This window comes from Caloenas nicobarica, chromosome 2 (genome assembly GCF_036013445.1).
Source record: "Caloenas nicobarica isolate bCalNic1 chromosome 2, bCalNic1.hap1, whole genome shotgun sequence".
Classification (NCBI taxonomy): domain Eukaryota; kingdom Metazoa; phylum Chordata; class Aves; order Columbiformes; family Columbidae; genus Caloenas; species Caloenas nicobarica.
In genome coordinates, this window is record NC_088246.1 from 7969026 (window position 1) to 7995349 (window position 26324).

At 45.7% G+C, this 26324-nt stretch overlaps 1 protein-coding gene and 1 long non-coding RNA gene across 13 annotated transcripts in view; one reads left to right on the forward strand and one right to left on the reverse strand.

Moving 5' to 3' along the window:
- The window catches only part of KMT2C (lysine methyltransferase 2C), a 199161-nt gene extending 176247 nt beyond the window's left edge, over positions 1 to 22914 (reverse strand). For 10 of the 12 annotated variants that reach the window (XM_065627535.1, XM_065627534.1, XM_065627539.1 and 7 more), the window contains exon 1: positions 21945 to 22914. In XM_065627535.1, coding sequence (XP_065483607.1) covers positions 21945 to 22117 — 173 coding nt within the window. In that variant the 5' untranslated portion in view covers positions 22118 to 22914. Of the gene's footprint in view, positions 1 to 3857; positions 4248 to 21944 lie in introns of those variants that run through there. The other 2 variants (XM_065627531.1, XM_065627540.1) reach the window with 2 other exon arrangements.
- Positions 21314 to 26324, forward strand: part of LOC135984859 (uncharacterized) — a 43326-nt gene continuing 38315 nt past the window's right edge. The window contains exon 1 of the long non-coding RNA XR_010605721.1: positions 21314 to 22288. This is a non-coding gene — a long non-coding RNA (uncharacterized LOC135984859). The remainder of the gene's footprint in view (positions 22289 to 26324) is intronic.

A 26324-nucleotide genomic window follows, 5' to 3' on the forward strand; every position in this document is an offset into this window, starting at 1 on the left:
AAGAAATTTTTCCTAATATCCAATCTAAACCTCCCCTGGCACAACTTGAGGCCATTTCCTCTCATCCTATCGCTTGTTACCTGGGAGAAGAGACCAACCCCCCCCGGCTCCAAGCTCCTTTCAGGCAGTTCAGAGATCAGAAGGTCTCCCCTCAGCTCCTGTTCTCCAGCTGAACCCCCAGCTCCCTCAGCCGCTCCCATCACACTTGTGCTCCAGCCCCTTCCCCAGCTTCCTAAATGGAGTCTTACAAAAGCAATGTACATTCTCTTTCTACAGCACTGGGGCATTTGGGGCATGAAAAATAAGGATAATAAAGAAGGGGGAAAAAAAAAAAAGAGAGAAAGGGAGATCTGGAGTAACAACAACATGGAAGTGTTTGTGGTCAGGAGGAACACATTGAGTTCCATCTAAAACAAAGAATTCCCCCCGAAACAGAATTATATCCAGGAACTGCAAGTCCTGACTAAAAAAACCAAACAAACACACAAGCAGACCCTTCTTCCATGCCTTCATCTTCTGTGAGTGTCTAATTAAGTAATGTTACTCAAATATTTACCTTTCAATACTTGGTAACCAGCATGAAAACATGGGTCAAAGTAGCCAACGTGAAATCTTTTATTTTCTAGCTATACTACAAAAGCACCGCCAGTACAAACCACACTTACCGTGAACATTTGAACAGCAAATACAGACAAGGGGGTGACCTCACCCAAGAGACAGACAGAAATGCAACGCGCTATGAGCAGCTTCCAATAGATCTTATGGAGGCATCAAATATCCTCCAGAAGTGCAATAACATCTATACTCACGCCTGGCATTGGACCTCAACTTCGAGATGAAAACAAATCCCAGCAAGGCCGCATATAATTATGATCTATTTTTTAAATCAAAGATATTTGCAAAGGGAAAAGTGATGTTTTGCCACTCATTTTGATAAGCATCTGTACCTAAGACGTCAGGAAAAAAAATCTCCAAAGACCACTCAAAGACGCACCTGTTTGCTGAAGGTGTTTCGCATCAGATCACCGAGCGCAAAGATTTGCACACTGTTTGAGAGAAGGCGCTCACCTCTTCCCAACACAACGTGACCCTCTATCTCACCGCCACCCCTCCTGAATTCCCGTGACGTTCCCTGGCTCCCCATCGCCGCGGTGCAGCAAATGCCACGGATGGCAAGGAGACATCCGATACCTGTGATATCACACGCCGGGTGCTGCCAGGGAAACACCAAAAGGGTTTCACGGGGGGGAGGCAGAATCAGACGAGCCCAGCTAAGGGCCCACTGTCAGCTGGGGTTTAATACTTCTTTCTGGAGACGGGTTACCTCCCAGAGTTTCCAGAAGCCTTAGTGATTACTGAAATTGGAGTGGCCCAAACAAAACAAAAAGGTATCTCCGAGCTCAGTCAGACTGTGCTTTTGGCAATGCTCCACAGAGAGTTTTCCTTCTTCTTGGGCTGCGTATTTTACACTCCATGGTACACAAAGTATATATTATTCTATGCTAAGAGTTTTTTATCCACACTTTAAGAACATGAAAACAAGAGCTGCAAAGCCCTAAGATTTGAGGGCAGTAATGATAGAAGAATATGTTGACCATGATTTTTAAATAGCTGACTAAATTTCAGGCTGGAAATACTCTGTACAGCACACACTGAATGGCTCTTCTAGCCTGAAACAAAAGCAGAAATCAATACATGGCAGCTTTTCATTTTTGCTCAGCTGTTTACCTTTAAGAGATCATTTTCAGGCAAGTCCAACGAACAGTCACATTAAGAAAGAACATGACGCAACTACTTCCTAATGGCATATTATGTAAATGACAATAATGCCGCCCCTTGCCTTCCCCCAAAAAACTCTCAAAAAGCATTCTGCCAAAACTCTGCAGGAGTTTCTGTTTGGGAAAGAATAATACAAAAGAGAGGGGGAAAAAAAATAAATATACATATATGTAAGTCAACTGAGTACATAGTCTGACAAAATAATTATACCAAAATTCAGTAACAATTGCTAAAAAAAAAAAAAAAAGAGTATTTTGTCCTAAAAGCATCTAGATTTAATGTCAACAAAATATTATGTATTAGTTTGTATAGAACAGATAAAACATAAGAGCAGAGTCATAAAACAGTTTACAAAGACGACCTGCAAGTGAGGCAAGCACTTTACTACGCATACTCAAACTCCAAGTGTATTGTCAAAAGAAAGGCCATTTACAATAAAGTAGCAAAGGAAGCATACACCAAATACTCATTAGTGAATGGCTGGCATAGGGGCACTGAGAGAAGTGGATCTTGTCTCCTGCCTCCGTTTGTCTCATAAGTAGATGGTAAAATATTTGCACTGAACACCCTGGGTGCTGCATTTTTTTTCTTCTGTGGCAACTGTATTTTGTTGTGCAGGAGCATCAAACACAACATACTAACATCACCATGATGTACGAAAAGCACAAAAAGGTACATATAAGCTCCAGCTTTGTAATTTTGTTTACCTCAAAACATAGAGTTTTATACAGTCACTGATAATCTTTAAATGTCTGCCTATTTGTTTCCATTTTGCAACAGGACTATTAACCCACTGTGCCTTATTTCTTCAGACGGAAAAGAAACCCAAATTATTTTCATACTGATCTTCAGTTATTTCGAGAACTCCAACTATGCTAAATAACACTATTCTACAAAACCGTGAAGTTAAATAATAAAACTAAACTAACTCAGGAACATTTTGCAATTATGTAATGAATCTGGTCACAGTATTAACTAATGATTCACTGGTGAATATCTAGCATTTAGTATCCAGAATTGGTACATGACTGAGACAGTTTTTTAAAGAAATAGAAAACACCGTGCTCATATTTTTAAAACACAGGCTGTTTTGTTTGTTTGTTTTTGTATCAACCTGCTACAAAGTAATCCCACTAAAAACAAAAAAAAGGGACAGCCAGCCTCTCATTTTGCCCAGACCAAAAAAAGCAAAAACAAAATACTTTTTTTTACCTTTACAGTTTGTATCAAGTTTGCTAAAGCCAGCCAGTTACATAACACTTACTTTGACTTATGACCTATTTGCTCACTGCTTATACAAAAACCATCATATATGATGGTCTGACCATCCATTACATGCTAGGAACACGGTGTGGTTTTAAAAGGTGCTTTTTTTTTTTTTTCTTTCTTTTAATTCAGAACTATAGATAAAGGCAGCTGGAAGGATCATCTAAAATTAACACTACACGGGTACGCTTTGAAATCACACGAAATTAAAATGGCACTCTTTTCAGAAACAGTGTGTACAAAGTATTTCAAAATATTGCAGAAAAATTAATCATATCTCGTCTTCCATCACTCCAGAATTCACACCAGGAAATGAAAAGTGTTGTGCTTTTTTTTTTTTAAAAAAAAAAAGGAGTTGTGCTATAGCTAACCATATAAAGTCATAATTGTATAAGAAAATGTGTGTGTCCGTGCGGGCACACGTGTGTGTGTGGGTGTGCACAGCGGGAGCGGCACCGACCGGTGTCCGGCTGCACAGCCGGGTCAGACCCGAGCTGCGCTTTTGTGTTTGGCGTTGCCCCCCTTTCCTTTTATTATTTTTTTTTAATTTTTAAACGCTCGAGGATCATCTACAAGCCCGTAACTTGAACCTAGAGATCCCCGTCTGCATTCGGGTAGGGTTCGGGGGTGGGTTTTTTGGGGTTTTTTTTTTTGACCAAACGGTGTAAAATTCCCTCTCCCGAGCGCCAGCGGCGCCCGCGTCCCCCCGCCAAGTTTGTCCCCGGGTCCCCCCCGCCCCGCACCCAGCCCCCTCACCCGCTGTCACCGTTTGCCCTTTAATACAAAGAAGTTAAACCACAAGCCGTACTCACCCCCGGCGAATCGGTTCTGCGCGACATAGCCCAGCCCCCCGCCGAACCGCTCACAAATCCCCTCTGGAAAATGGAAGGGCTGGCATCGGCTTGCCCGCCCGTACCGCTCCGGAGGAAAGAGAAGTTATTTACATGTCACGGCCCCAGCGCCGTGAGGAGACACCGCCTGCTCAGCACTCCCCGCGATCAGCCATGTTCCTCTCCCGGACCCGCCGCTCGGTACGAGCTTCCCCGGCCCACTGCCCCGGGGCCTCGGGCGGGCGCGGCGCGGGCGGCTCTACAGGGGCCCCATGGCGGCGCCGGCGGGGGAGCGATCCGCCAACAGCCCCGATCGCCGCGGAACTTCGGGATCCTCCCCGAACCAGGCTGGGAGCCGCCGGCGGAGGAGGGCGGAGGGGGAGGGGAGCGGAGGGGAAGGGGAGGGGAGGGGAAAGGGAGGAAAAAAAAAAAAAAAAAAAAAAAAAAAGCGAAAAAAAAAAAAAAGCCGAGCGAAAGTAGATCCGACGCAGCCGGGCGCCGCCAATGTGCGGACCGGAGTCCTGCGGCTGGAGCCGGGGCCGCGGCTGCGCCAGCGAGGCAGAGCGGCGGCGGCCGGAGGCGCAGCGCCCCCGCCGGAGGCTCCCACCGCCCGGCCCCAGCCCGCCCCCCCGGCGCCGAGCGGGGGACGCGGGGGCAGCCCGAGGCGGGGACACGCGGGGGCAGCCCGAGGGGGACACGCGGGGGCAGCCCGAGGGCCCCGCACGTCCCGGCGGGTGAGCCCGGCAGCCGGCAGCGCCCGGTCCCTCCTCCCGCAGCCCCTGTCCCAGAAACAGCCCCGAGCGCGGCGGGCGGCAGCCCCCCCCCGGTTCTCCCTCCCTTCCCCCAACGCCCGCACTTTCCCATTTAACAAAGCAGCGCGGCAGAAAAGTTACAAAACGTTTCCATAGCTGCCGGCCGGTTCCCTGGCCGGACCCCTCGGCTGTTTGGGGCTACTCTGGGGAAAAAAAAAAAGGGGATTTCAGCCTTAAAGATGAAGGTGTGACCCCGGGTCACCCCCCGTTCCTCTTTAACATTTTTCAAGCTACTCTACACTTCTCCGAAACCCAGCTGGAACGGAGGAGCCCAAAAGCGAGCTTGACAAATGTCCATCCTCAAACAGCTCTTTCCTCATCCTTCAAATGGCCCCTGCCAATTTTCTTTTTTTTCTACAAGGAGGAAAACAAATCAAGAAAACATTACACAACTATCATTTCACTTGCATTGATAGATACCTGCAAACCAGTCTGCCAGTTTAAGTAGTAACGCAACTACCTTCGTTCAGCTTCCCTTCGAACCCCTCAAACAGCTGCTGTGTGATGCTGTGCTTGTCAATCTGTTATATGTTTCCTTAAAATTTGTTTAAATATCAGACATCTGCAAGACACAGGTTGACACGTTGACAACAATAATCTGTTTCATCTGTCAAACAACAACAAGACCATGCATTAAGTCTATTTTCTCATCTATTTTTCTTTTTTAATCAAATTCTTTTCTGTTACACTGATTACAACGGGACATACTTAACCCTGGGCACCTTCTGCTGTGGACAAAAAAGTTCAGTGTTGCCTTAGCAGTACTGCTTAGAGAAATTCTCAGTAAATGCACTGAGGAACTTTTAAAAGACCATTTTACCTGTAAGAGTGAACAGAACAACCCCCAAAGCCCACACGGATTCACAGAGCGCGACCTGCCCCGGCACAGGGCGGGAACCAACGCTGCCTATGGAACGTTCTCCCCGGAACACGCGCTGGGTGCCCGGCCTACAGGAAAGTTTTTATCAAACCAATTCTCCAGAGACTGAGATAAAATTTTAAAAAGAAAGCACTCGCGTGGAAAAAAAAAAAAAAAAAACCTCCACGTGTTTACTCTGAAACAAGTGACTATTATATAAGGGCCATCGTGCCACGTTAGTACAGGTACAGACACATTTAGTTACAAGGAGCTATCGAGCTACCGCTTATCAGCACATCTCTGGTCGCCGTGCCTGCCGCAATGAGAAGGTTCAATACGTCAGTCTTAACCTTAGCAAAGGTGGTAAACCTCAATATTTTATTTTGCAGCAAAGGTTGGCGATTTCAGTCCAACCAACAAGCGGTGAATGGCTAAACCACTACTGAGACGTTAATCCATTTGCCAGTTTCCTTTAGCACTCAAAGCCTTTAACCGGACAAGCCCCACACATCTTTGTGTAGTTGAAACGTTTTTCTAACTAGCATTCCGAGATTAACTAAAATAAATTCCTCTTAAACGGAAGAAAATGCCCAACAGTGGGGAGATGCTGTTATTTTTCAAATTGTATTAAATGAGTGTCTGTGTTTATACTCAGCGAGGCCAGAGCACCACGTTTATTGTATGTCAGCTATGCCATAACTACCTATTTATACAAGTTTCCACTAAAACACTGTGCGGGTCCTTCTGAGATTATACCCCTGGATGCGCCATAAATTCGCAAACTTATTTGTGCTGCTACACCTTAAACCCGTAGATATTTTCAAACATGTGACACTCTGTAAAAAAATACATGTTTTCACATACAGGGTAATGGGTCACCTGACAAGTTTGTTGGCACAAACAAGTTGCAATTTAATAATAGCTGGTTAGAATAATAATAATAATAATAAATTACTCTTGGTACTTTTCCCTACTGTTCACGTGACCCAGGGTGTGAGCTAACAGGTCTGAAGCCGTATTAGCTGGGCTCATGCTTCATCAGAGCTTCATTTACTCTCACATGGAAGATGTGAGATTTAGGGTTTTCTCCTCTAAGAGCACATTAACTGCCATAAAAATCTCAGTAAGGACAAATCCATAAGTTTACTACAGCACAGTCGGACATGGTCCAACACTGGTCATGTTGAGTAACTACTACTTTGCCACACAAGCTGCCCGTGAGTTGCCATCAACAGGAGCGTACGATGAGCTAAACACTCGGGGTAGGGCTCGACGTTCGGCAGCGATTCTCCCCGAGGCCGATCCCAACTCATTACTCTTCTTCCAGCCTCTGAGCTGTGCCCGGTTCAGCTCCAGGTTGGATCACGTTGTGAACCAGACGAGGGGACGGGTCCTGCTAGCGAGTAACCCCGACACAGAAAAAAAGGCAAAGCAGTTCTGGCTGCATCGACTCCCTGCCCCGATCCACACGTCTTCAGAAACTGTTTAAGCCAAAATTCTGCCAAGAAAATGTACATGGGAAAAATAAGATCAGTCATCTCTCCCAAGGCTTTTTTGGTTTTTTTTGTAAGCAACAGAATCGATGGATTTAATGATTAAGATAAAAACTTATGTCTGTACATATGTTGGACCGTTTTCTTCCAAACTCCAACTGATTAACTCAAGGATACAACTCTCAAGTTAATCAAGACACATTTAGTGCAACACGCCTTAGCTGTTTATGATAGGCCCTATTTACAATTTCTTACTTTTGGAGACTGTTACTTCGCAGCAACGAAGAGAAATTCCAATGTATATACGTCACCACTTCCAATATATTCCAGTCTAAATTTCAGGTGCAATACATACACAAATAAGAGACACAGGCTTCACAACAGGACTATGATTTGGTTACAACGGCCAGGTCAGACATTTGATTTGGTACTTCATTGATTTTAAAGCGTACAAAGATGAACATATTAAGAAGCACAAAAAGGCATTTGGCTTTTTATAAACATTTGTTTCTTCTTAACTTCTGCTCACCTGCTATTTTCAAGATCTTCAATGGGTTTCTAATAATACTATAATAGAATCCTAATAACAACTTGAGATTAATCCCTAAGTATTTAGCTACAAAAAGACAACAAGCAGAAAAGGAAACTCAAATATTTTTCCTTAGCCCGGTAATTCTACTGAAATGTAAAGGCAATTTACCTTCTAGCAGCCTTTTATGCTTCCATGCCACAAATCAACTTGAACCACCCTCTTCTGTGAATCCAGTTTCTGTGTAAATTCCACTTTTCATGCCCAAGCATAGATGAAACAGAATTAGTTTGGCTTCTATTTTCTTATCACATTTGTAGGGGTGTGGAAGTTCTTAGTTTCTAACCTGTACTAAGGCAGTGTCTGGAGATAGATTCCATTTCTAAAAGTAATAAATAATTAAATATTCTTTTTTTTAAGAAGGTTCCAAACCATTTCCGAACCATATTTTTTCTCTTCCCTATGCTCTCTCCCCTTGTGGGCATGAACTAGATTGTATTTGGAACCCAAGACAGGTCAGCAGCAAGTCGTGCAGCCAAGAAACACATTTGGTGCATTAACTACATACCCACGTTAACATACTATTATAAATTTGATTTAAAGCCCCTACATTTAAGATGTCATAACTAGCAAGTGTGCTATTAGGAATAAAATTTGAACAGTAACATAAGCTAGGTAATTGAAATAGCTTTCTACATAGGAAGCATCAAATTCTGTGTATTCTTAGGGCTTTGACAGATGAGCTGTGGCAAATATTATTGCAAAGGCTCAAGGTGCGTGATGTCTTTCCGTGTTTCAGCCAAAGGCTGAATCCTGCAACAGAGATGGCAGAAGAGGACATTCCATTGCACTTGACTCACTGTCGAATGCGAATTTGAGATAGAAACCCTTAAGAAACAGCTGGAGTGTCCCCTTTTTGCCCTACGGCTGATGACTTCTCACAGAGCATCAGCAGAGATGCTTCGAGGTAGCTTGAGCTCACCAAGTGTCACCAGATCTTGGCCAGTAACACAATGCACAGCGATAGCAATGGAGAAGCACAGGCTGTATCAGGTTAAAAAAGCATTTATTTAAAAAAAAAAAAATAAATAAATAAAATAGCTCTTTAAATCTCGCATTACGTCTAGAAATCTCAGATTTCCTTACTCATTTCTTCATTTTCCCAACAGCGCCATTTTACCCGGTGTTGAAGCAGAATGGCACGTGGTGCTTTCTTACAGAAACCTGTGTCCATCTTACACTACTACTACCCTGTTTCCCCGAAAATAAGCCCTAGCATGATTTTTCAGGATTTTTGAGGATGCTCGAAATGTATGCCCTACTCCAAAAATAAGCCCTAGTTACAGTTCATTTAAAAAGTCAATTTAAATAGTGTCCAGGCAGCTATACATGTAAAAAACCTAGTAAGTTTTGGAGAAAAAAATAAGACCCTGTCTTATTTTGGGGGAAACAGGGTAAGTGCTGGTACAAGTAAACTCTGTTGCGTAACTGAAGTGACAATGCTTACCAGAAATGGAAATAAAGGGGTGAGCAAATGAATTCAGAAAGGACTAAACCCCAATACAGAAGAATAGACCGCAAGTTGAAAAGAAGATGCAAGAAGAGGTAGAAAACAGGCAATACCTAAATCCTCCTGGGCCAGCAGAAAATGACTCGTTGCTAATGACACGCGTTGTCAGCCGCTAGCGCAGAGAGGACGGAACTGTTTTCAACATTGTACGATGGAAATCCAAGGAGACTAGAAATTCTGACATGTTTTCTTTAAAGTAATCAAAACAGCCCTACCGTTTTCTACCAGATAAACTTTTAAAAATACCCTTACAGAATTGGAACACCAGGTGACACCATAGTAAAGAAGTAATAACTTATTTAGTAAATGTAGAATCACATAGATTAATAGACAAAGCAAGTATCGGGTGACAGAGGGAATAAGGAACACAGACTATCAGATTTAGTAAACTATTTTCTTTTAAGAAATAATACGGGAAAACACCTTCTAGCACAACCAAAAAGACCTGGGAGGTGAGCTGGCCCAGCCTGCTGCCCAAAGCAGGTCACACACAGACAGTTCCACACACGGTCTGCAAATATTTCTGAAGTTCCATTTGTTGTTTACATAGCTGTGTAATTATACGCGGTGCTGAAAAGTGATGGTGGGACCCTATTTGAAATAACTTATAGCCCAAAACAAACCAAGCACAAACAGAGATCGGGGCATAAAGGTGATATTCAGATGACCTAAATCACACCTAAACCCCTTCACTTCATATTTCCTAGGAGATGGCTCTAAGAACTCCCTGCTCAGAGCTCGGTCCTCCTGAATTCCATTTCAGCAGTACCTGGCTCTCTCTTCTGACTCAGCACAAGGAGTCCAGCAGAATATGAGTGCGCGTCCTCCTATTCATTAATAAGCTCCTTTAGAGTAGTAAAATAAATATCATTAGTCTTTTAAAGCTTTGAAAGAAAACAATTCAGCGAAAAACCAGACCATCACAATACTGCTGAAAAAGAAACCAAGGTGGCATGACGAGGGGAGCCAGAATTCAGCCTCTGCCCTGTCCCCAAGGCCCATTACTAATGGCTGTTATGGAACATGCTCCCAAGCCATGTGACATGGTCCCTTCCATGCAGCTGCATATTCCCCAGGTTCAGCTTGGGCTACACATCGGGGACGGAAAAAAGAAAAAAAGGAAGGGGGGGAAAAAGGAAGGGGGGGAAAAAGGAAGGGGGGGAAAAAGGAAGGGGGGGAAAAAGGAAGGGGGGGAAAAAGGAAGGGGGGGAAAAAGGAAGGGGGGGAAAAAGGAAGGGGGGGAAAAAGGAAGGGGGGGAAAAAGGAAGGGGGGGAAAAAGGAAGGGGGGGAAAAAGGAAGGGGGGGAAAAAGGAAGGGGGGGAAAAAGGAAGGGGGGGAAAAAGGAAGGGGGGGAAAAAGGAAGGGGGGGAAAAAGGAAGGGGGGGAAAAAGGAAGGGGGGGAAAAAGGAAAAAGAAAGAAAAAACCCAAACCCACACCTCCACAACTTGATCTAACAACCTTTACAGTCTTTAGACAGCTAACAAATGTCTATCACAATACTTCCCCAAACCCTGGTGAAACAAGGAGGACGGTGCATCTTAGAAGATCCAGGAGAGCTGAGAGTCCGAGCTCCAGCTCAACAAGTTTATACATGTCCAAGGCAGTTATGACTTCACTTTTTTGAAGTGTGAGCACATTAATGAAGTATAGACAAGAAACTCTCATGGGTCTAAAAAAAGCTTTTAAAATAACGTGGTCAAGCTAACAGGTTAAAAACAGGTTCTTTTTGCCTATCAAGACAGTCTAAAGCAATTAAAATTCAAAAAGACACAATAATTGAATAAAGTACACTGAAAATATTCTTAGGAGAGTGTTTCTTTACAGTAAGTTATCAGTTATTTGAAATCCCTACTGACAGTCTCTGGTTAACAAGCCTTAAGATCAAGATTTTCTGCTTGTCCATGAAGTAGGTATATCCAACACATACAGTGAACCTTCCCTGTTCTGTTCTACCAGTATGTCCTTATCCGAGAAGCCCACACATACAGCACACCAAAATACATGAGTCAGTTTACCAAGTTTTTGTGTTTATTCTTTACCAACAACCACATCCGAAACAGAAATTATTTTATGTCCAAGCTGCACAGAGCACAGGACAGGACAAAGAATGCTCTCCCATTCCGTTACAAAAAGAAGCGACAGAATAACCAGCTACGAGCCAACCCTGACTGCTACATGAGAGACCTTAGGGAAATAATTTCTTTAAATAATCTCGCTTACAGATCATTTATTTCCTGAGTTACTCCCCCTGTTTCTGGGCCCCATTCTCTGCTAAAGGGTTTCTGGAAGACACAGGCAGAAAAATAAATTAGAATTCCCGCTGAATCTGTTTTGCACTTTCCTTTGTATAAATCTCTACCGGGATGCCTGTTGCAAGGTTAATTACGCAAAACATGAACGAGGAAAAATTGTGTGTTGGAAGACTGGAGCAGCACCGAAAACCAGTGTTTCCCAGAGCCCAACGGCTCGTACATCCCACCTCCTCTGCTCCCTCTAGAGCAATCCTGCTGCGAGCTGCTCGTCCTAAACTCACGTCCCGACGGGTTAGAGAACATTAACTGTGGCACAGTGTTTGCCCAGGAGGCTGGAAGTAAAACTGATGAGAATTCTAGCAGTTTCATTGAACGCCTCCTTAAAAAAAAAAAAAAAAAAAAGGTTGTAGTTATACTAGTAAATTAAACATAGTTGATGTTGGCCTTGAGACCAACTGGCACAGAACAGCCCACATCCACGCTATCAAATTCTCAACCTCCCGAACAAAGCATGACACGTAAACTACGTTGGGAACAGTGCTGAGAACCATTTGGAAGAGTGGGTCGAACCTGCACGAGCAACCGCTGCAGTGATGGGACAGCAGGGGGATGGTGTCCAGGGACTCCAAACATTCCCTGTTGGGTTCTTGTTTGTTTTTTACGAGCACTGACACAGACACTGAAGAGGCCAAGCGCTTCAGGTGCCAGAACGCTATTGCTACTACGGCCAGGCCACTTGTTAATGCGAAACACAAGCACAGCCAAGAATTAGCCCAATCTATAACTGGTGACATTTAAGGTAATTGAAATGAATAGTTCTTTCCTCTTTGTTTTGAATTTAGTTTCAAAATTCTCTTTTCCAAGCCTTCCTTCACAATGAAAAGCCCATTCTTAAGCGAAGTTCTAGTCTCGTGCAGTTCAGTGGGCCACGGTAAGAAAAAAACCACTATACTCACTGGCCTTTATTACAAGGAGGGGGGAAAAAAAAGGCAGAGGAGAAAGAAAAAAGTGGGAGCAGAAACAAAAACATAACAGAGAACAGGTACTAGGGATGGGGAAACTGAAAGGCCAGGAGAGAAAAACTTGCACTGATGAAATCAGAGGAAGATGATGAGTCTTTGGAAGCAACTACCAGAAGCTTTCAGAGCACGTATGTTGAGGGCAAGAGGAGGCCTTCACCACCCAGACACCTAATGGAAAACCAAAACAACAGAACAAACAGCCCAACACGTCTGTGAAAACGTCGGGGACAACTGTTTCACCAAGATGGGGACGTCAGAAGAGCAGTTACTTCACACGCGGCGCTATTAGGGCAGAGCTCCGTCCTGAACGGCGCGACGTGTGCGGCGATTTGGCTGCAAGTGGTGACGAGAAGCGTTCGCTGTGCCAAGGAAGGGCAAGAAAAGAGAGCAGGAGGAGAAGGGCAATTTTTTATCTTCGATTAAGGGAAATAAGAAAAGCAAATTTCAACCAACTCTTTGAACTTGTTGCTCGAATCTCTTGAGAATACGATTTAAAGGAGGAGCGGCAATTATTGTACCGGAATACACACAAAATATCCCAGTGCAGGGGAAAGATTGGAGATGAGGGATCAACAATACGGGCTGCATCAAAAGCAGTCAGTAATAAGGGTCTGAAACTAGAAAGAATCGTACTAGGAATGGAAACAAGGGCATTTTAATGAATATAAAGGAAGGGATAAAAATCAGAGGAGATAAAGGCACAGCATGCATTATTACCACTGTGCAACATAAAAGGCAAACAAAGTTTCAGAAATATTTAAGCATGAATAAAAACACAAAAATCAGTACATAGAGATGTTAGAGAAGAACAAACGGATAACAAAACAGAATCAAATGCTATTCTCTGTATTTCAGCCTTCATAAAACAGATTTATTGTAGACAATACTAAAAACTGATTCTGTTATTAGGCTAAATAATCAGGGAAAGTCAAGTCAGCAAGACAGGAAGAAATTCACACTATAATTCATAAAAAAAGTAATCTTTAACCTAGGAGTGATCATCTTCCATAGCACAGTCCTGGTGAACTTCTTTTAAGACACATCAGCATCAACAAACTAGAGCACTCAAAGGGTATTTATTCACAAATTATTTTCAGTTGAGGTGGGATAATATTGCAAGAAAGTTCTTCTGCCAGGACCTGCATGAGGGAATTCACACACATAGAAGAGGTGCGTATGACACATGGCTGGGGCAGGGGTTCCAAGCATTTCAGAGGACAAGATCTTAATAAAAATCATTCTGATCAATTGTAAAATGGTCCATATCAACGAAGTGAAACTTAATAAAGACTATAAAATCTTTGAAAGATCTATCAGGGAAGTCAGCATTATGATGCTATAGAGGTTAAGCTTGCTCAGTGCAGAACGAGACAATCCCCTAATAAATAACAATTTATTATAAAAATTGTTCTCATATCAACTGTGAAAAGCCTTAACTGTAAGTAGTACAAGACAAAACTGACTTAATCAGCAGTAAAGAATATTTATTTTATACTTTAGAAAATTATTTACTGAAACCAATTGCCTAGAGAAGCAGGGGAATCGCATTCACCAAATACTTTAAAAACAAGTTGGAGAAACATTTGTTAGAAATGGTACAGACACACAACACAGAAGGATGAGCAAGATCCCCCTGAAGTCTTTTTTGGCCGTAAAGTTCCATTGGTCTGTGGTGATATTACAAAACTAAACAGTCGTTTTATTCAAAAGAATTTCATTGTGCTTATCAATTCCGCACCACAAGGGAAAAAAAAATATCATATTCTATAGTCAAGAAATGGCTTACAAAAACAAAGTTCCCAAATTTTAATACGGCATAGTTGTCGCTTTATTAATAACAATATGGAGCTATCCTATCGTGTTTTGTTGAGAGAAATTTCACTGAGAACCCTGCAGACAGTCTTCACTGCCAAAGACAGGAGGGTACACACCAGTATAGGAACAGCACTGGTTCCAGCAGCTCTGGGGTGTTCCAGAAGCCATTCTGGATTAGCTAAGGCAATGATTCTTTGGCAATAATTTATTGTCGGTAATGATGCAGCAGAAGAGAAAAAAGGCCTCTTTTTTTTTTTTTTCCCCTCCCCCTGCCCAAAGCCAAAAGTCTGGAAGAAAACATCCTAGTTCGATAGGGTTTCCAGCAGTTTCTTCAACAAAAGCAATTAGAACACTGAAAAAATACAACATCGAAAATTAGTACTTATATATTTATACTGGAATGGCTGGCAATAGGATTTGGTGCATGTGTGATTTAATAAAAATACTTCCAAAACTGTGAAAGGAAGAGTATTCTGAAAGAAACAAGATCTAGTGTTATTTTATTATAATGCCCTGTTATTGTAATGCCTATATATCGATGTAGGGAGGAGCTTTCAGAATACCAGAAACTATTGTTAACATAAAACACTTTACTTATGCTGCTATTTTAAGGTACTTTGAATATTCAATTCAAGAATGATTCTGAGGATCAAAGTGAGAGCTGAAATTCCTTATTTAATCAATGCCAATGTTTGGGGCAAGAATCAGTTTGACAGGAACAACTCACCTGTCTATTTGCTGTGAAGAACAGCATTTAAAAAGAAGAAAAAAAAAAACACCAAAAAACAAAACACACACAAACCAACCAGCATATATAACATGACTATAGAATGTAAAAACCTCTCACAACCTCCTGTAACAACTCATTCAATAGAAGGACTCAAAGGAGTCAGCGGAAAACGCTCGAACACCCTCAAATTTCAGGCAGCCAAGGCTGGAGCTTTGCAAAAGCCGGAGCTGCGTGTCCTCCCTCGCGCTGTCACAAACACGTTTCTCTGCCAGGTCGGTTTTAACCCAGCTCAGCTTCCAACGCCTGGGTCAGCACAAGGCAGAGAACAAACAGCTGGAGTTGGGGGGGGCACTTCGCTGCTGCCTTTCCCAGAACCAGCCTCGGATCTATGGATCTGGGGAAAATCACCACCTGATGCGCTCCGTGCACTCACTGCCTGTATTTGTCCGAGAAAGAAATATTCTAGATTTTAAGGGCTTTTCCCTACTTCATCTTACTACCTTTTGAAAGCACCAATGCTACTAGAACTTACTTAATGGAGTTCTTGAAGCAAGTGCCCAAACTTATTTTGACTAACCCATCTGACAAATTCAGGAATGGCATGAATGGGAATGTTCAGGGCCATCGTTCTAGTAAAAATGAAATTTAAAAAATGCAGAATTCAGTGCAAGTTACTAGCAAACAGTGTTTTGCTACAGTAAAATCTTGCTTAACTGCATTTATCCAAACTACGTGAATCATGCAGATTGCACAAATTGATTAAAAAATAGATTAAACATAGAGAGGCGAGAAGCTTTCAGTGTTTTTTGAAATTGTTAGTCGCTTAATTGTTTGCTATTTCATGACATTTTAGTGCATCTATGACAACATTTCTTGAAAAGTTAAATCTAGAGCATCAGCGTATAATAACATAAGGGAGCAATGATTAGTGGTGGATAAGGAAATTCTATTTTCCCTTGTTATTATACCTGACCCTGGTAGCCCTCCAACATCGCTGTGGGACAGCTGAGCTGAGGAGGAAAAAGAAAAAACAATACAACTCCAGCCTGAGAAAGAAAAGAGTTCACCTATTCTCAACAAGCCAACAGCTTTGGAAAACCATCTCTCAACTCAAATTACGATAAAGAATAGAAATGTCCATTTCCAATTACTTATCTTCTGAAAGAACAATGACAAGAAGGAGGAGTTGAACACGCTAACAAGAAAGAAAAAAAATAACCCCAAGCAAAGCCAAGAAAATTGAAGTGTTTTATTGTTTTAAGCTGGGAAAAGTCTCCTTTGTCACTGAATACAGAATGAAAAGATGTCTGGTGTGTAGATGGCTCGAAGAGTGGAAACGAAGACACTGGGTTCTTATTCCTACTTGTGCAAAGACATGCCTTATAACCAGTATACCTCATTTGCCGAGATTTCACACACTGTCACTTCATTTGGTCTGTCATCATACTGTCCAATAGCTCTTGGAGGTCCTCTCATGACAAGTGCTGCAGAAGTTCAATGGACCATCAAATACAAACCTTAACGAATTAAAAACTCTCATGTAATAAAAAAACCTCAAAGAATTCTTCATTTGCGAGTGCAATGTGTTTCACATTGGGAAAACTGTTGGCCAATGTTATAGAAAGATATTTATTTCCAACAAGCCTAGTCTCACTCACCTTTAAGACACAAGTGAACACACTACTCCATGTTAATCAGCACTTTGATAACGTGGCAAAACAATTTTATAAAACTCACTATGTATAACAACTTCCACGGTCACCCATCTCAGAAGTCCTATCAAGGACTAACACAGAGATGGTTTGCCAGAGATCATTTACCCCCTGAGCAGAACAGTCCCGTGAGCGGTTCAAGCCAGGCCGCTACGCGAGAACTGCGGAAGAGCGTTGGGGAATCGCTGGGTAACACGAAGGCGATGGAGGAACTCGAGCAGCGTGGGCTGCCCGAGGGAATCGCACCGAGCTCCCGCGGACCTGCTGCACATCGGGTCCTGTTCTACAGGGGACCAGAACAGCCTCCAAAGAGGCACCGCCGTGTCCTGACCACGGAGCCAACCCCAGCGCCTCATCCCTTCGCGCTGTGTCATCCAGTCTGTCCCTTCTGGCCTTTGGCCAAGCATTTTGACACGTGGTTTGTACAGGCAGCGGCCTTGGTGGCTCTGTGCTTTAACACCTTAACCCTTCTCCATGCAATACTTGCACAAAGCCCATCGATCAAAATACTTCGGTCTTGCCAGGTAGAAATGACTCTCCCTAACTGTGAACGCGTATTTCAGAATACTTCTATTGTACAACACGATATTAATTTTACATTTGCCAGTGTTAAATTTTGAAGTGAGAAAAGGGCAGGCAAGTAAAGATACAAATATCACACAGGAGGTGTGTGACAAACTAAAGAAACGTAGCTGAGCTATAGAGAATCCATCCAACACGTTAAGGTTCTTCTGAAATGAGTGCAGGTATCTTTAAATATTGGCTTATTCTAATGCAAGTGCAGCTAAAGTAATAATAAAAATTCTTAAATAATCATCTCCTGGCAAAAATGCTATGCTTACATGTCCTTAAAACCCTCTGCATGTGTGAAATCTACAGCTTTTGAAAACCTATGGCAGCTTACATTGGCCAAACTAATGAAAAACTAGGCTAAAAATTAAAACATAGGTAATTAAACACACAAAAAGTTTTCCACAAATTTCTTGCTTTTTGAAGTCATTATCCTACGCTGTTTTAAACCACACATTGCACACATTTGAAAAAAATTAATTTAAAACATACATCAAAGCCTGATGGATGCCAAAAATAAAATTTAAAATGAGCTTAGATATTGACTTACAAAGTAACTGTTATCATGATCACAATCAATGAGACTTCTGCTACTGAATTTCTGCTAAGCAGCTACATCTGTTTGTGCTTATAACCTGTACAGATTAAGAAAGCTCTAGTACTTAAAATGGATTTCAAAAACGTTTACTGCACCTGTACGATACTATTCTGATACATTTTCATGAGTAACCAGCTGTTCATACAATGACAATATAGTTAAAATAGAACCAATACTCTTCCCCTGCAACTTCTTTTTGATCACATCCCTGTCCTTCAGGTCCACAGCCTGGAAGTTGAGGTAAAAGTCAAGTACACGAGTTAAGTTTCCAAGATTTCAGGCCACAGGATGAGATAGCCCCTAATTATTTCCATTTTTTCCTATACAATAATACCAGCAAGACTTCTTTTCTAACCATGCACCTGAAAGTTTCTTTCCCCCACATCACGTTGTAGCTTCAGTAATGCAACTTTGTTCTCTTTTTTTGCCTTTTGTAAGTGCCATCTCTCCACCTTTTACCAAAATATTTTCTTCATTCATTGCTTTGAGTATAGTCCTGTGTGTTCTTCCTGATGAACTGTATCACGAACAACCTGCTTGCTCTCCATTTCAAGGCTCTGCGTGGCCTGTTCCAAGCTCTACCTCTTAAATCTGAAGCGCAGCTCTACAGAAATACCCAGCTGTCAAAACGTAAGGGGGAAAATACGAGTGGCTACCCAGCACTTTAGGCAGGAAACAAGCTATCTGTGAAGATCCTCGGGGAGACAGTGCTACCCTCCTTTAAATGTAGCCTCCAAGTCTGACGCCTATGAATCATTCACCGATGTGGAGATAGCCCGGGTACTTGAACTTCTGCATGTTCTTTTGCTCACAGCATTCTCACAGCTCCCCTGTGCTTTCCCAACACATTTCTTCCATGTAGATGCTGTCTTATCTTCACATTTAAATTAAGAAATTGTTTGTGCAGAAGCAATCTTTGCTTATGCATCTGTACTGTGTGTAGTATAACAGTGCCCCGGCCTCTAGGCACAATTACAACATCAATATAAAAATAAATAAATAAATAAATAAAATAAAAAAATATCAACCGTTCACCTAAGATTGAGTCTCCTGACAATGCTCTTCATGAAGCTGTATCGTTCAAACAGTGACAAAAAGCTGTTCCAGTGTCACACCCTACTATCGGTAACTCTCCAGGTACTGACGCCACTGATGAACCTATAGGTTCATGACCTATAGGAAGCCTCAGCCACTCCCTGTACATAACTGTGCCCACAGCACCACTGGAATGTGTGCTGATAACCAGGTGACACGCAGGATGACAGCAAACAAGCAGATCTGTCCTGCTGAAGAACCCTGCACTCCCTTCCCAAAAGCCTCTCTGTGAGAAGAGCTGAGAATCCTTGGCACCTCGCAGCAGCAGATTCAAGGCAGTTTTCCATCTGTCTGCTTAAACTCATCAAATTTGCTTAAAAACATGGCCTTCAAGAAGGTAAAAAAACAACCTACAGCATTCTCCAATATGGTTTTGTTCTTTAATGCAGGCATCCATAGCTGAGGAATTATTCTATTTTGGCTCTGCTGGTTTAATGCAGGGCTCTTCGTTTTATCATTACTTAGGCTGCACTTAGACTGAACATTCAGGGGAACATTTCCTATAATGGGATAAAGCGTTGAACAATTTGACTGGCTAATAGTGATTGAGACATGTGATTACAGTACAGAAAATGGTCTGACATATGCTCTTTTATCTGGTTTACATGAGGCACATTAGTCCAACTGGAAAGCACAGAAGCGAAAAGGAAGACAGGACCAAGTACTTATATTAAAATTAAATAAATAAATGTTTACTTATTTTATTTCTGCATTTGCTTAGCTAATTGTGATCGGTACTTTGTAAACAGCAAAACTGATGAAATAAAACCATTTTCTCCCCAAAATGGATGCAACTAAGACAGACTAGTCTATATCTACTCTGTGAAAGTCAGAAAAAACACTATTTTTTAATGAAACCTAAGTTTTAAAATCATTTATGACTTATACCATCACCTCTTTATCAACATGACAGGTTTTCGACAAAGGACACTAGAAGAAGGACACCAGCCATGCTTAACACCACACCAGACAGGAACAATCATAATGTGAAGAGTATTGATTAATTTTAGTTTTTGTCTCTGCTCATTTCAATTCTGGTTCTTACACAAACGCTTACAGTCATGTCAGCATAAGTACCTATTTTTACAGGAGGATTTAATTTCCTCCTAAAACTAGCAGACAATATGACACCAAAAACCTGAGAAAATGGAATTACCTCTTTAGCACCCATTTTTCATCAAGAGCGTGTACACAGCCTCAGACTGGCCTACAAGACATGTCAATTTTCACAAACAACACTCCTTTGCTTTCTGTGCAGACCGGTTAATTTCAGTCGTATTTGCATTTTTCTTCCTAAAACTTCTTTTAAAATGTTCAAAGGTCTCCTAGGTAAGGTTTGGATTCTATACGTAGAAATAAAAACAAAGTATGTAAAACTAAACATAAAGGAGATAAACCGAAGAACTTTACTGCCTGTATATGTTTGCCAAGTACTTTCAACTATCGCTATATGAAAATTTGTACCAAGTGAATACGTTAATTAAAAGGGGAATCTGCAAACAACGCATCTCCACCAAAACCAGGGGGTGAACATTAAAATCTTCGAAGGGAAACTTTCATCAACAACAACAACACCACCCCATACATCCCAAACTGAGGATAGTTCTGTCCTGGGATGTTTATGTAACATGTAGTTGGAAAAACAAATTATAATAGAGGGAAAGCAAAGTCTTTGCGTGCATTTAGGTCCATCCAGCCCAGCACAATCCTTCGCTGGCGTTTTGAACTCGCACTGTGATGCTGGGAAAGTGACGGGGAGGTCAGGGAAGCACCACCTGGTCAAACACACTCACTGGGTGTCAAACTGCGAGCACTCCCACAAAACAAAGGGAAACAAAACCCTGACACCCCCCGGGGCTCCGGCAGCCCCTCAAAATCGCGACGTTTCTTCTCAAAACGCGCTCGCCCGGCTTTGCCCTATTACCGCTGCCATCAGGTATGTCATGGCAAGATCCACAATACTCAAAAATAACCCGCGGGGAGCGCAGCCAGCGCCGCCTCCACGGCCGCCAGGCCCCGGCCAGCCCGGCCCGGCCCCTCACGCCTCTCAGCGGCCGATACCGCCGCCCTGCCCGCTCCCCTCCGCGGGCTCCCCGCACCCGCGCTGCGGGCACTTGTGAGCTGAGGGCAGACGGGCGGCCCCCTGAGGAGCGGCCCCCTGAGGAGCGGCTCCCTCAGCGCGGGCAGCGGCGCGGCCGCTGGGGCGAACGAACGCCCGCGCCCCCGGCGGGGAGAGGCCGCGGTGAAGGGAAACCTGCCAAAGCCGAGGAGGAGGCACCCCCCCCCCCCCCGCCTCTCCCCCCGCTTGTGTTTGTTGTGCTTCGCCGCTGTCCCGCCGGCGCGTCCCTCCGAGAGCGGCTCCCGCCTCCTGACAGCTCCCCCGGCCGCTCCCCTCAGCCGCTCCGCGGCCCCGCGCGCACGGCGCACGAACTCCTGCCTCAACTTTGCGCGCCCGCCCGCGCTGCGAGCGGTGGTGCTGGGGAGGGGGGTGTTTCTTCTCGACACCCGCCGAGACGCGTCTTCTTTTTTTTTTTTTTTTTTTTTCCCCCCACAAAATAGAGGAGGGGGGGATGAAAAGGGAAAGAGACGAGGAACTACCGTCAAGCACAGGGAGTAGTAGCCAGGTGACGCTGAAGGCAAACGAGCGTCCTGGAGGAGAAGAGACCCAAAAAGGAGAAGGGGGAAGGTGCAGAGAAAAAAAAAGAAAAAAAAGGAGGAAGAGGGTGAAGGGGGAAGAGCTAAAGAGAAACTCCGAAGAAGGAGGAGAAGAAAGGGATAGGGGCGATGAAAGAAAAGTGGAAAAGGGAGAGCAGGCGGAGGAAGACAAAGGTGAAAAAGGAGGAGGGGAAAGTGCAAAGGGGAGAGGAGGAGAAGAAAGAAGGGCCCTTCTCAAAATGGCATTAGGCAGGAGGGAGGGGGCGACGAGCAGGAGTCTCCGCTGACAGCTCAGCCTGCGCCCGGCCGCCTGCCCCCTGCCCCTCTCTGCCTCGCACACAAACGCTGAACTTACTTCTTTCTGGCTCTCTGGAAAGGGGAAGCGCCATCTTTGCGAGGCCGGCCCCTAGGTCTTTTGTCTGTGGCTGCTGCTGCTGGGGGGGGAGCTCCAGGCTCGGGGGGCTGCTGCTGCTGCTGCTGAGGCGGCTCCACCACCGCCACCACCAGACTCTTGTCCTCCGTTGACATCCTAGTCAGCAGGACGAGAGAGACACATGGATGATGATGATGAGGATGAAGATGAGGATGGTGATGGGGATCCCGATGCTCCTCCTGCTCCCGCGGCTCCTCTCCTCCTCACCTCCGCCTCCTCCACCTCCGCCTCGCATTGCTGGCCTCAGCCGCCGCCGACCAGCACAGGTAGCAGGGGGAGCAGCATGGGGAGAGCGGGAGGGGAGCGGCGGGGGGGGGGGGGGGCGCGAAGAGAAAGAGCGCAGAGGAAGGAAGGGTCTCACACACAATAACACCCCCTCCCCGGCTCGGCGGGGTCTGTCGGGGCTGGGGGAGGTGAAGAGAGCGAGCGAGAGGCGGCTGATCCCGCCGCGGGGCTCCCCCCCTCTCAGAGGCCCCGGGAGCTGGCGGCGGCTCCGGCTGCTGCGCTGCCCGGCTGCGGCGGCCGCCGCTTCATTGTACACTGGCCCTGCGCCCTCCCCCCGCGCAGAGCCCCCGGGGGCGGAGGAGGAGCAGGCGGCGGCGGCGGAGGCGGCAGGGGCCGAGGCCGAGCGGAGGAAGTTTTGACAGCTCCAGCTGTTGTGTGTGTCGAAGGCTGAGTCCGGCCGGGCTCCGCGTCCCCTTCCCAGCCGGGCCGGGAGCAGGAAGTTTAACTTTGGGGAAAGAAGGAGGAGGAAGGGTGAAAAAGTGGGAGGAGGAAGGGGGAGGAGGAGGCGGCTCCCTGCCCCCTCCCCGCGGGGTGGAGAAGGGATCCCGGCGCTGCCGCCGCTGCCCTGGTGCGTAAACCCCCCCCCTCCCTTCCTCCCCCCGCCAGTGCGACACATAGACACGGCGCCCGCCCGCCCTCCTCCCCCTGCCGCGGCCCCACACTGCGCCTGCCCCGCCCGCCCCCGGCGCAGACACCCATCCGCCGCCACGCTGACCTCACGGGCTGGCTGCCGCGCCGGGCTGCGGGAAAGCGCGGAGCCGCGGAGCGCGGACGGGACGGGGGCGCCACGGGGCGCTCCGGGCGGCCTCCCCGCACCGCGCCCCGCGGCAGCGCGCTCGCTCCCCCACCCTCTCCCGCCTTTGTTTTTTATTTATTTTCCCCGCGGCCTCATGGGAGGCATAAAAAAAAAACCACAACACAAAGTCCCATCCGGATCAAAGTGGCTGCTTCGCAGCAGAGCGCCCCCGCGCCGTCCCCGCACCCCGGCTGAGCTCCCCGGGACGGCGGCTGCGGGCGCAGCGCATGATGCCCGGCCGGGCGGCGCTCGCTCCTCCCGGGGAGCCCCCCGTTCCCCCCGCCGTGCGGAAGGCAGCGAGCGGCGGGGAGCCGCGGCCGCCCCGGGGGAGGGGAGGGAGGGAGCAGAGTTCAGCGCTGTGTGCGACGGAGACAAAGTCTGGGGAGCGTGGCCGCTTTCCAGCAGCTCCGGCTGGAACAGCTGCGGCCGCTCGGGGCGGCGGGGGGGGGCTCCCCCGGGCAGGGGCCTTGCTGGCTGCCTGCCCGCCCGGCTGCGCCGCGGCTCGGGGCGGGGTTAAGCCTCATTACACGGGATTTAACGTGTCCCGGAGGCCAGGAGGGACTCCGGCTCCGAAGGGGAGGTGGCGGGGGGCGCGGGGGGAGCGCTGCGGCGTCGCAGCCAGAGAAAAGTCCGGCCACGGGGCGAGGAAACGGGCCGCGCCCCCGGACTTTCCTCCCGGGCCCGGCCCCGGGGAGGAGCCGCCCCGCCGGTGGGGGACTGGGGGACGGGCGGCCCCGCACCGGGCGCCGCCCCGAGGGCAGCCCCTGAGGCGGCTCCTTCCCCCGCACGCCCTCCCGTTCCCTCGGCCCAGGCCCGGGCGGCCCCCCCGCCCGCTGCCTGGAGCTGGAGCGGCGGGGGCGAAGGGAAGAACGGGGTGCAGAGATGCTTGATCATTAAATGGGTCGCATGGGCCCGAAAGAAATGAGGCCGCCTGCCCTGCGGCCGCGCGTAGGTGACTCACGGTTGGGGCGGGTGTGCTCGAGAACTTTGCCGGACTTGGAGAAATCGTGGGGAGCGATACCGCCGGGATTCCGAATGCGCACAAATACATCTTGGGAGCCCTGCACTGAGTGTTGATCCCTTGTCATTTATGTTTCTGTTCTGTGAATCCCAGTTGATAAAATGGCCCAGGGTAGCACACAGGTACAATAAGGAAGGGAGGGAAGGAGGAGCTAATGTTAGTCACTATTTTTTTGACATAAACACAGAGCAATCCAGACCTTGACATTGTTCTTCCTTCCCAAATTTTTCACTTGTCAGCTTCAGAAATGCTAAATTAAGGTGGCATGCTGTGGCAAATGCGACTTCTGCTGGCCTGTGTCCTGGAAACCGTTTCATAACAAAAGAACCTTTGTCAGTTCATTTCCTAGGTTCATGAGTAATTAAATTAGACCTTTGTGACATTTTCATATCTATATGTGGAGACAGAGGTAATACATTTACCTCCATCTATAGACATACTCATATACATATAAATGCATACAATTATATAAAGCCATCCCTTTCCAGCCGTGCAAGGACAACAGCTGGATTGTTGGCGTGACTTTCTTGGCCCTATTATTGAAAATGTACTAATTGCTGCCAAATTAAAATATATGTCTTGGGCTAAATGTCTGTATTACGAAGTCTGCAAGTGACAACGTAGGTATGCTGCTCATATGACTTCAGATATGGGAACTTAATCTGTTTACATGTTGTCTAACACAGAAGAAAGTGCCTTTGAATTCTAACTCGGGCACGTTGGCATAATTTAGCTGAAAATATTAAATGCTATACAGGCCCAGACTTGGGTGGAGTAGAGAGGAAAAAAAAAACAGGGGAGGGAGAGGGAAGTAAAAAGGCCACAGCCTCTGCACAGCGGGATGGCTGGTGTGGCATTTGCTGGAGTTGCCAGGTTGCCATCTGGTCTGCTAAAAAAAATGGCCATCTCGCGAAACACTGAGTTTGCATGTGCGGATGTGCCGCACATGCGCGGCGGCCGGGGTGAGCCTTGCGTGTGTCAGAGCTGCCGTGCGGGTGCAGATTGATGGGAGCCGAGACACGGGAGCTGGCGGTGGCTCAAACCGGCTGCTGGGAGCGTGGGTAGTAACTGTCACATCCCGCCGCAGAAATAGGCTCAGCGAGATCGCCACGTTCGCTTGTCCATGCCTGGTTCGTCTGGTCCTCGCATGTAAACGTTGTTCAATACCTTTAGATCACCTGTAACTGGTTGAGCTTTTGGGCTTTGTCTTTTACGCAAAAGCAGATGTGTGGTTTTAACTTTTTTCTCCATTGTTTTTTATATATCAACTATATTTATATGTAGCTATCACAACATAAAATCTGAATGGAGACAGGGCGAAGTTACCTCTGGTGTAGCATGGTCTAGGACGAGGGCACATTAAGGGTCTTCTGCCTATTAATTATAGTCTTGTGCCTTATCTCATTACGTGTCCAAACAAAGCCAGGCAGGTCTGTGCTGGGACCTGCTGCAGCCGCTGCTGGGGCAATCAAAGGTGTGGAGAGCTGGGCAGGACTAAATGGAACTTGTGAGCAGGAACCCAAAGCAGAGATGGAATTGTAGGAAACTGTGTTCGCTAGTGTTATTTATCCCTCAGTGAAGGCAGGGGAACAAGCTAGGAGATATTGTGCCACCAAACATAAATCCAGGGTGGGAGCGCTTTGTTGATTCAGGATATTTGAACAGCTCTGTCAGGAACGTTTTTACATTTATACCTGGCCAATGTAGCCATCTCTTATAAATTATCTCTGTTTGGAAAACACACTTTTTTTATAGCAAAGATGTAATATTAAATGAACAAGCCCTCTGCCTTACTGAATGTTAGGAGATCTTCCAGTTCTTTCTAAATTAACTCAGGTGAGCTGCTTTTTTTAACTTTCAAGGGCAGGCAGCTTTGAAACTTTCAACTAGAATTTCACATTCTAGCTTTCCTTAAAATAAATATTTCAGTGTTTTTGGAGTTGTTGCTGAAATGTAAGTCGGACCCTTGCAGTACTGATTAAACAAACCATAGTAACAGTTTTCACTTCAAAATGTCTTAAGTTTCTCGGTGTGCTTAAAGACAGAGCGCGATATTTTCATGCACAATAATAGACCGAGTTGAAGATGGGACACTGTCTTAAATGATCCTATTATAGAAATAATTAAAGGAAAGTTACAACTGGTATATAAATACGATTGTATTATTATGCAACTAAAGCAGTGTATGTAACAGAAATAA